Consider the following 10,660-nt stretch of genomic DNA (forward strand, 5'->3'; position numbering starts at 1 on the left):
GCAGAGGAAGTGATCGCAGATCACCCAGGGGTAAGAGCTCCCTCTGCTGGCTTGGTGACAGTTGTGAATTGGGCTAAGGTGAGGAGATTTTGAAGGTTTTGAACACTGGCTGGTTACGTACTTGGCCAGAAATTAATTTTGGATCGTTTATAATCCGAAATAATAAAAACGTTATGGACAGCAGCTTTAAATATAAAATAAAGTATTAAGAACTTATAATTAAAGGGAATATTCCCCGACCCAGGACATTGTTAAAAGTAGTCCATGTGACATTAGAGCTCATCAAAAATGTCTAAATACTTCTAATATCTAAATTTATGTATTAGCAGGCGTCACTCACAGCTCATTAAAAATATAAAAATATCACACTTCTTTTACTTACTGTCAGGGCTATCCAAATCTGCACTACTGTCCACTGCAAGAAAACAAAACACACACACACACACACACACACACACACACACACACACACACACACACACACANCTATGAAAAAGCAGTATTAGCTGTTTAAATCTACAGACTGTTCTGTTTGATTCAAATATTTACTCATGGGACGTTCTCCCATGCTCTGGCTCCTTTCACGTCTTTCCCTGGTCCTCCGATCACCCGCTGCACAGAGAAAAGCATTACAACAAAGCTTATTTATTAGTTAATAATTGTTTGATTATTTAAAAGAACTGGAGATCTGTAGAAGAACTTTATGGAGATTAACTTAACAATATCTGTGGTTTGGAAGGTTTTTACCTTATATCAAACAAATGGTAAACGAACTGAGGTAATGTTTAATATTTATCCACTGACTACAGCCATTCAACATTACAGCTATCAGTTTGAACATTTATTAGACTAAATTTAAGTGAACTTAAAACAATCTTAGCATTATTCACACCCATTATAATACATGTTATTTTTACCTTTGCCTTTCAGCAAGTTTTGAGTATACAGACACAAAATAAATATTTTTAACACTGTTGAACTGTGCTAATAAACTCATTTTGACAGCACTGGCTCGTCCGTTTGATATTTTCAATTCTTTTCAAACATTTCTATTAATCAGGATTTTTCATTCACCCTAATATTTAACATCATACTTTTGATGATTGTGTTGAAGGAGCTGCATCCTTCACTCAAAACAAAATGATGCATAGTGCTATTAAAGAAGCAACATCGTTTTTTTTCAAATATCTAAAGTGAAAATAAAACATTTAGTCATTAGGTTTAAAAAAACATAGGTAATTAAAACCCCCTGAAGCTCACGTGCATCATCTCCCCCACGAACGATACCCCCGGTCGGTTTGGTTATTAAACACATTCTCATTAATAACCACTTAGCAGTTTAAAACCAGACTGTGGCTGAATATAAGAAGAGCGATCATGAAAGTTTAACTCACATCTGCCTTCTCTGTCAGCCATCGTCTCTGAATGTCCTTCAGCTCACCCGAAGCCCGTCCATCTACATGCGTTCATATTCACTTCAGCTTTAAACAATATTCTGTAATAGTGTGTCCTATACGTGTTTGTTTCATGCTCCGATGAGAGGTTACGTTACGCCCCAGGCAAGTTTATTTTTAATCAACATGTAAAACCGGTCTGGTGCATGGCATGTGATCTCAAAGCCACTGCGCACATTTCATCTGTTTGAACATGTCTCTTTATTATAGTTAGGTCCCTCAGAGCTAAAAACACACCACTTCTTCGTTTACTATGGATTTTAAAAAGTGCGTGGAACATTGTCTTATCCAGCGTTCACAGATTTAGTAATTGTAACTGAAATACTAATACTAATTGGAAATGAAATTGAAATTCGAAAAGTAATTGAAATGGCTAATTCATAAAAACGAAGACCGCTGACGCTTACTTTAGTTATTTACAACTATTTCAAGCTGTATAAAACATGATATATAAGTAAATCTTACTATATCTGCATTTCATCCTGCATGTGATTGGATTTTATGCTTAACTAATTGTTAAATACACGTTTTAATGAGTGAAAGATCCAAAAGCAACATATTAATGCAATCTGAATAACAACTACATTTCCAAATAAGTATGTCTTGCTTTTGAGGAGCAATCTGTGCAATGCTAGGAGACACATTTTGTCACTGCTACTCGGTGTAACGTGAGAACAGGGTGAAACTGAAAGCATTGCCATTAAAAACAATTGTAAAAAAGTAGACTCTGCTGTAATGATCTAATAATAAAACAAGAATAGTAATAAATATCATAAAAGATGTGGTACCTGCGTGCTGAAGTTTCTAAAACCATGGAGAGAGTGAACTTGTCTATTTTATGACTCCAGAGTGAAAGAAACGATCAAGAGTGGAAGGTTTCTGCAAGAGAACAAAAAACTAAATGAACGACTAGATCCAGCTCTCTAATGTTTCATCTCAGTCAGGTCTTGTATTCGCATTCAATCGCCTTTACATTTTGTTTTTATAATATCTGGTTAAAAATGAGTTCCATTTGAGAAATGAGCAAGAATGAACATCCATTAGACTTAGATCGTCCGATCATAGAGAAACAACAGGAAAGAGAAAATGAGAACATGCTGTTAGACGGGTCTGAGAAACACCCTGTCTAGGGCTAAAGGATCTTTTAGGAGTTTTATTGGTATAAACGAAAGGGAAATCCAGCAAGCAGTATAGGGAGCTGGCTCGGTCAAAGTAACAAACAAGACACACTACTTCACATGTCTCATACGTGCATCCGGCACATCTACAAAAAGGTCAGCATGTCATAGACGCTGGCGTGAAGATGAGGAAAATGCGTAGCCTTGCACATGCAGATGTCTTTAATGTTGTGTTTTGCATGCTAGCAGGTTAGCTTAATTTGTATTTGGTGCTCAGAAATGACATTTTGTGACTGTGGTGCTTTATTAAACCGTATAATATTTCATGAAATCCTTGCAATAATCCAAATTGAAGAAACTGTTAATGAAAACTGGCCAAACGCACGTTCAGAAGGTGAAGTGTGTCTCCAGGGAACCGCAAGCTAAAAAGCCTCCACCTTTTTGGGAGAAGTTGTATCTTGTTTCTCTGCAACACTCAAAAATGTGGGATGGGTCCATAATTTCTATGCATAAGTCAAAAGGGCTAAAAGGGTCTCTGAGACGCCGAGCCTAACCAATCAGCAGTGATCCTAAGCAGATGTCGTAGCTTGGTAAAGTAGCTAACACTACTGTTGGAGAGAACCAAACCAAATACTGAGGAACTGAATGGATTATAAATAGACAGGATAACGAGGTAACAAGGGGGAGGAGCTAATCCATTACTAAGAAAACTTACTTATTACTAAGGTGGGCAAAGGAACAAGGGAACACAGAAACAATGGGGAACAAACATTTCTAAATAAGAGTCCAAGACGGGGTGAGGGGCGGGGGTTTGGACTGATATCATGACAACATCATTTTTAAGCTGTATATAAAGCGTAAATAATATTAGGTTTAAAAAACAGAGCCAATAAAAGGTCACCAGCAAATTTTTCAAATATTAGCAGCCTGCACTGATTAAAACTAGACTTTTGTTCAGTACTACAAATAACGCAATGCTGCTTTTAAAAAATATAACATTGTTTATATTTTATTGTTATGCTTCGCATTTACATGAAAATATACATGAATTTTGCCCAGTGATTAGTAATGACTTCCTCGTGCAGTGACATCACAAGGTCACGCCCTTTTAGCAAAAAAATTTACCTTCGTTTAGCCGCTTCACCTGGAAAGTGTTTGGTAACTCCTCCCACACCAGTTTCTTCCTGTTTTGATGAGGGGAGCGGCACATCTCTGACATACAGGTATTACTTTTAAAGACGTTGTTTGTGTATATAACATAGTATGTTATATAAATATGCTAAACAGCACAAGATGATTATTATTATTTTATAACCGCATAGGCAGCCGAAATGACTGGTTTCACTTTCGTTTCGTTCACGGAAAGCGCTCCAGAAACAGAATCTCTTCTTCTTCGTTGAAGTTGTCGTGAAAGAGACTTTACGACATTCACGGTACGTCTTTGACAGATTCTTAAGTCGAAAGAGCGCGAAAGCATTAAAAGCAACGATTATTCATAGTTAATAACCACTGGACAAATGAAACTAAAAACATCTTCGAGAGCAAGGTGGCCATAGCTTTCGTATCCTGCTTATAGTAAGGATCAGTTATGGTCTTGACAGTATTCAGTTTCTATATATGTAAAACCCAATTTTTAAAGCTTTTTTTGTGGTTAAATCCAATGTGGGGAACGGGTATAGTTGTAACATGGGGAGAGTTGTAACGCCACAATTTCCACCTATCAGGGATAAGCTAGGAGTCACGTGATAATTTAATCATTTACCCACTTCGCCCCGGTATCATATGAGTGAGTATTAAGTCTCTAAATAGATATTATAAAGAAAAAAAATATTTTGGTGTAAGAATCCAATTTTATTGACCAAAACTTTATTTTGCTTAGAGCTCAAGCTGTTGCAGATTAAATCATATACATTTCATTAGAATAAACTAGGTTCTCAGGCAAAATAGGATGCAGGTTTTAACTGCTAATTTCAAAGCGTTATGGTGTGGGGGAAGTTGTAACACAGTTTAGCATTCCCTTGCATATAACTGAATACTTTTATGTTGTTTATATGGAGCTTTTCTGGCATCTCTAAGTCAAAGTTCTTAGAGGTCTTTGGGTTTAAAAGATTTGGTTGACACCAATGGTTTGACACCATTATCAATCTGTTTGAGAAAATTGGAAAGTGGATTTCCACATTGGAGGATTGGAGGTGTTGTCATTCATAGAAAGTGCGACATTATTTTGTATTGTTGAGTGTTTAAAAAAAACCCCTGCTTTTGAAGCAAACTTTATGTAGAGGCTGCTGTTTGTGCTTCTTTTGACTGACCGTTATAACAGCGGGGTAGATTGTAACAAGGGTAGTTAACATTAACTTATAAGGGCTGTGATATTCTTACAGAGGTTTGAATCAGTACTTTTTGTAGAGGACAAATGTGTGTGCTTTGCAAAAAAGTTTGAGCACTCAAAAATTCAATGAGTTGCAGATGTCTCCCCTACATCAGTGTGATCAGATCAATGTAACTGATGTTCATTAACTCCAACAGCCCAAAGCAATCAGTTTTTGTCAACATAGAAATGTAACATGTAGCCTATCATTAGGGGAAAACTAATTCCCATATAAAATGTATTTTTACAATAGCATGATAAAGATTAACAACTGATTGTTAGTGTGTTACTAAAATAAATCTGTGTAATCTCTCACCCAGTGTAATGAATGACGAAGAGACAGACATCAGGACTAAGGAAAGAGACGGATGAGAAATCAGCATGTCCAGCAGAGAAAGCCGAGGTGAGGCAGCTGGCTTTGGTTCAGACAGACCATCATCTAGAAACATTAAACAGAACAGGAGGAAGATTAATGTATTTGACGGGGGTTCTTCCGGCAGTTATACTCCATGCTTAATTTTAACATGTGACATTACATTTATATATGTCCTGGAACATCCTCTCATATATTTATATCTTCTCCGCCATTTAATTTGAGTAAATTAAGTCTTTAAGAAACACATCTCTTCAACCTGTCGCTCTAACACTTGCACTCCACTATATTCCATTCCTGAAAAAAACTTGACCCTCTAATTATTGTTATTGTCCTGATGTGAGAAGAAACATGTCAGATTATGGATTATGTAAGTGTTTTGTCTCTGCAGCTGTTGGTCGTGGTTCTGCCCGCAGGAGAAGCAGCAGCAAAAAAAGAGACCCACCCAACAGTAAGTCTGTATAAAGATGAACATTGGTCAACTTTAAAGAACATTTAGGAGTGACGAACCATTTAAGACCCTCCAAAACACAAATTCTCTTATTCAACCATTGAAAGCAGCTTCTGCTGATGTGTTTCAGTTTGTTCACATTGAATGTAAAGATCACAATGCCATTAGATGTTAAATGGCACGTGTGTTGTGTTTCAGTGATTGAAGCGACTCCTCTGAGGATCGTTCTTCTGGGTTCGAGCGTGTCTGAAAACAGTCTGGTGGGGAACTTCATATTAGGGCGAGCAGCATTCGACAGCGAAGCTCCTCCAGACATTGTAGAGAGAGTCAGAGGAAGACTGAAGGACAGACACGTGATCGTCATCAACAGTCCTCAGCTGCTGCAGACGAGCATCTCGGCTCATCAGATCACACGGACGGTGAGAGAGTGTGTGAATCTGTCTGATCCGGGGCCTCATGTGATCGTTCTGGTCCTCAGTCACGAGCAGCGTTCAGCAGAAGATCAGGAGCGTGTGGAGAAGGTGCTGCTTTCTTTCTCTGAGAGCGTTTATCGACACGCCACAGTGATCACCACACAAGAGCCCACAGAAGCCAGTGACATCCTACAGAAAATCATTCAGAAATGTGCAAACAGACACTTCAGACTTCAGAGAAGCAGTTCTCCTGAGGATCTTCTTCAGACGTTTGAGGAGATTTCGAAAGTGAATAATAGACAGCACCTGGTTTGTGCTGAAGGTGAACATTCAGAGTATTTCACAGTGAAGTCTAAGGCATTGTGTCCACCAAAGTGTTTTCTCCGCAGCTAGCATATTTTTTTGGTTGTTCTAAATGGGAGCGCCATTTATTTAAAACTACAGGAGCATGCTGAGTGCCTTTTTAAGCGTTTTTCCTCTGTGCTGGGAGATGAAGAATGTTCAACTTTAGATAAAACGTCACTTATTAATTAGTCAGCCAATCGGAGTAGAGTAGAGACTACCAACTGTACTGCAGCTGAACAGCAATGGAGTTAGTATTGCTTGAGTTTTTGTGTATTTAGATCGAATTGCCAGACTGCCATGATATTGTTATGAGATGCAATGTTTGGAGAAACATTTTATTCACAATGCTGTCTGCCATTACTTAAGTGGATATTGCATATCATAGCAACTGCAGCATCCTAACGGAAAAAAGCTGAGCGTTTTCAGCTGACCAAAACGCTTTGGTGGACACGCGGGCTAAGGGTGTGTTTGCACTTGTGGTTCGGTTCATTTGGTTTATTTGTTCCAGACCAAAAAGGAAAATGATACATTTGGTCCTGGTACACTTTTTTGACAGCAACCCTACAGACTCTGAACCTTATAGCATAGTGATAAGTTTATAACTTGACTGATCATGTTAAATGACGCGACAGAACTTACCGATCACTCCAAACAAAAGATGTTTTCGACTTAAAAACTCAAACTTAATTCCATCTGCTAGACTAAGCATGGTTGCATGTATATCATTTGCAAACTCACAAAGATATCATAAAAGGTACTTTACCTTATAACTGCTCAGCGTTTCTCATCGCATCTTGTCATTATTTCCTGATTTTGGTTAGTTTAGAAGGATTTGGTCCGTGTTGCATTCACACTTCAATCGAACCACACCAGAGTTTGTTTAAAAGCATATCGAGACCCATCGTTTTTAGCGTTCTTTTTTTGGTGCGCACCACTTACTCAAACAAACCACACTAACAGAGCAAGTTTGTTTTAACCGAAACCAACATGACAAGTGTGAGCGCATCCTTAGAATCACATCTAACGTTTCAAATGATAAATGCAAATATTTTTCCTCTGATTTTGCTTCTGTTATCAGTTGCAGAGTGTGTGAAGCTGAATCTGGTTGTGTGTGGGAGCGATGGGAGATTAAAATCCTCCGTATCAGAGCAGATCCTGCAGCAGACAGAGAAGGAGCTTCATGATCATCAGATCAGTCTGGTGGAGCTCCCAGCTCTCAGTCAGCTCTCCGAGGAGGAAGTGATGCGCCAGGCTCTCCACTGCGTGTCTCTCTGTGATCCTGGAGTTCATGTTTTCCTCCTCATTATTCCTGATGCTCCACTCAGCATTGAAGACAAAGCAGAAATGGAGGAGATGCGGAAGATCTTCAGCTCAAACCTCAGCGAACACATCATGGTCCTCAGAATCAAAGAGAAGTTGACAAGTCAAATGAATACAGCTCCTTCTTCATCTGCTGAGATGATTGCAAGTCGATGTTTTGTTTTGGAGAGCAGCTCACAGATTCCAGATCTACTTCAGGATGTGGAGAACATGGTGAAAATGACAGATGGAAGATGCTACACGACCTTCATGTGCCTTCAGGATCGACTAGAACTGGAGAGAAACAAACACAGAGTCGAAATAGAGGACCTGCGAGGATCTGTGATGAAAACAACAGGTAAAAGTAAAAAAAAAACAATAATAATAATAATAATTTCACAAAATGATGTGAGTCACAACTTTCTGTTCCAATTAATGATCACAAATGTCTCTAAGTGAGCCACAAATGAGATTTTTCTCTCAGATTTGCACACAGTCCACATTGAGGCACAGACTGCAATGTTTGTAATGGTTAAAAGAATCTGATAATAAGCACCTTTTTTTGTTTGATTGTAATAAGTGTTGTTCTCTAACTGTTCAGGTGTAACACACAACGATGATCTGAGGATTGTGCTGCTGGGAAAGACGGGTGTAGGGAAAAGTGCATCAGGAAATACTATACTGAGAAGAGTAGCCTTTAAATCAACAATGAAATCAAGCTCAGTGACCAGAGATTGTCAGAAGGAAATTACAGAGTTCACCAAAAGACAGATAACAGTGATCGATACCCCAGGCCTGTTTGATACTGGGGTTGATAACGTTGAGACCAGGAAGGAGATTGTGAAGTGTGTCTCTATGGCAGCTCCTGGTCCACATGTGTTTCTGCTGGTGATTCAACTGGGACGAATTACTAAAGAGGAGAAAGATGCAGTGCAGATGATCCAGGAGATGTTTGGAGAGAAATCCAAAATGTACACCATTGTGCTCTTCACCAGAGGAGATGATCTTAAAGGAAAAACAATTCAAGAATTTATTGAAGATGATGATTTTTCAAAGAATCTCGTCCAGCAGTTTGGCAAGAGACACCACGTGTTCAATAATAACGAGACTGAAAACCGAAAACAGGTTTCTGATCTGCTGGATAAGATTGACTGTATGGTGGCAGTGAATGGAGGGAGTTTCTACACCAATGAGATGTTCGAGAAGGTGGAGAAGAACATCATAGAGGAACAAGACAGAATCATGAAAGAGAAAGAAGAAGAGATCAAGAGAATAGAAGAAGAGCTGAGAGCCAAATATGAATCGGAAATTGAACAAATTAAGAAAGAAAACGAGCGAGAAAGACAGGAGATGCAGAATGAACTGATAAAAAGAGAAGAGGAGTTTAAAAAGAGAGAAGAGGAGATCAAGAAAGACACAGATGATAATGTGAGAAAAGAGATGCAGAGAAAACTGGAGGAGCAAAAGAAACTAATTGAGGAGCAGAATAAAAGAAAAAAAATCTTAGAAGAGGAACAACAGAACTTCATAAACTACCTGATAGAAAAGCATGAGAAAGAAAAGCTAAAGCTCCAGAAGAGAATTAAAAGAAAAACAAGAAAACAAGCAGAACATGAATATCGTGAAAATCTTGAGAAAGAATTGGCTAAAGCTTTAGATGTAGCTGAAAAAGAAGTACCACATACTACAAAACGAGCCCGTTACTGTAATCAGTTTGATCCTGATGATGAAGGATCTGGTAACGTTCAGCACTTTGTGAATTGGATTATGAGATGATGTTCTGAATGGCGCATTTAAAATTCAGTCTATGTGTACTTTGATGATTTTTTTTTTTCATCTCTGTAAAGAAATACTTCATTAACTTTTGTTTTGTTTTTGCTCATCATGTCTTTGCAGATATCTATGGAATCTATGGTTTCTGCCATTTATGAGTTTTTATCTCACAATTCTGACTTTTTCTTGAATTTCTGACTTTTTGTGATGTAAACTTGCAAGTGTAAATGTTTGCAAGTAAAAAATATAAAAAGACTGAAAAGAATGAAAGTTAAAAAGTCACAATTTACCTATTTATTTTTTATTCAGTAGTTTAATATTCAGGAGTTAATATTGTGAATGGTTTTGTGTCATTTCATACATTTTTTAAAACTCTATCTATCTATCTTAAAGCAAGTTTACTTTTAACTGTGAATAAACACATTGATCAATCAATCAATCATTTTTATTTATATAGTGCTTTTAACAACACAGATTGTATCAAAGCACTGAACAGTATAATGTAGAAGAGTACAATGACAGGGATGTATAATGAAGAGATTGTTATTACATTGATAATATTTTGGTCTGATATATTTTGCCCTAAGGAAGGCTTTAAGGTGGTAATGCTGAAGGAAGATATTACACATCTGTCTCCTTAAATGATTTAGGCTACTTTTCAGAAATTAGGCACATAATTCTTTTTTTTCTTCTTTAGTGATGTGTTGCATTAATTATTACCATAGTTCACATGTGCTCTTTTTAACACCCTAACACACGAATCATCAGAATATCTCTTCACTTGTCTCTGAAAATGACAGGATTTTGAAATGATCCCGCATGGGCTCATTTTAACACTTTCATTTTAAGACTTTCAACTGTGTGATAACAACACATTGAAAATATATGTACCCTAAGAAAAACCAAGATTTAGGTACCTCTGTTTCAAAGAAAGATTATTAACTCAAACCATTGCGGTTAATGGTACTCATGGCTTTGAAAACAGTCAAAAAACATACACATACACTAAAAGACACAAAATGATCGGTCTGTGCAAGAAACTGAACAGAATTTATATATATATATA

General features: G+C 37.5%; 1 protein-coding gene and 1 long non-coding RNA gene across 5 annotated transcripts; one reads left to right on the top strand and one right to left on the bottom strand.

Moving 5' to 3' along the window:
* Positions 1-15: 15 nt before the first annotated feature.
* LOC122330746 lies at positions 16-1,836 on the bottom strand. The gene is made up of 3 exons (XR_006248079.1): positions 1,395-1,836; positions 550-612; positions 16-415 (listed from the first exon to the last, which is right to left on the bottom strand). It is a non-coding gene; the product is annotated as an uncharacterized LOC122330746 (long non-coding RNA).
* Positions 1,837-3,725: 1,889 nt separating this feature from the next.
* LOC122329871 (GTPase IMAP family member 8-like) lies at positions 3,726-10,029 on the top strand. 4 transcript variants are annotated; one of them, XM_043226504.1, is made up of 7 exons: positions 3,726-3,795; positions 3,895-4,005; positions 5,261-5,343; positions 5,705-5,764; positions 5,963-6,499; positions 7,601-8,185; positions 8,423-10,029. In XM_043226504.1, the coding sequence occupies exons 3-7, from the start codon at positions 5,322-5,324 to the stop codon at positions 9,595-9,597; spliced, it is 2,379 nt and encodes a 792-aa protein (XP_043082439.1). In that variant the 5' UTR covers positions 3,726-3,795; positions 3,895-4,005; positions 5,261-5,321; the 3' UTR covers positions 9,598-10,029. The 4 variants fall into 4 exon arrangements, with proteins under 4 accessions (XP_043082439.1, XP_043082464.1, XP_043082449.1 ...); XM_043226529.1 differs by having other exon boundaries at positions 7,601-8,179; XM_043226514.1 differs by having other exon boundaries at positions 3,739-3,795; positions 3,939-4,005.
* The last annotated feature ends 631 nt before the right edge of the window (positions 10,030-10,660 follow it).

This window comes from Puntigrus tetrazona, chromosome 3, assembly GCF_018831695.1.
Source record: "Puntigrus tetrazona isolate hp1 chromosome 3, ASM1883169v1, whole genome shotgun sequence".
NCBI lineage: Eukaryota > Metazoa > Chordata > Actinopteri > Cypriniformes > Cyprinidae > Puntigrus > Puntigrus tetrazona.

Excerpts from the sequence above, each read along its gene's own strand:
- LOC122329871 (XM_043226504.1), top strand. The coding sequence starts at position 5,322 with ATGTCCAGCAGAGAAAGCCGAG. Across the intron at positions 5,344-5,704 it reads GTCCAGCAGAGAAAGCCGAG|CTGTTGGTCGTGGTTCTGCC; the intron begins GTGAGGCAGCTG and ends TTGTCTCTGCAG. Across the intron at positions 6,500-7,600 it reads GCACCTGGTTTGTGCTGAAG|TTGCAGAGTGTGTGAAGCTG; the intron begins GTGAACATTCAG and ends TTCTGTTATCAG.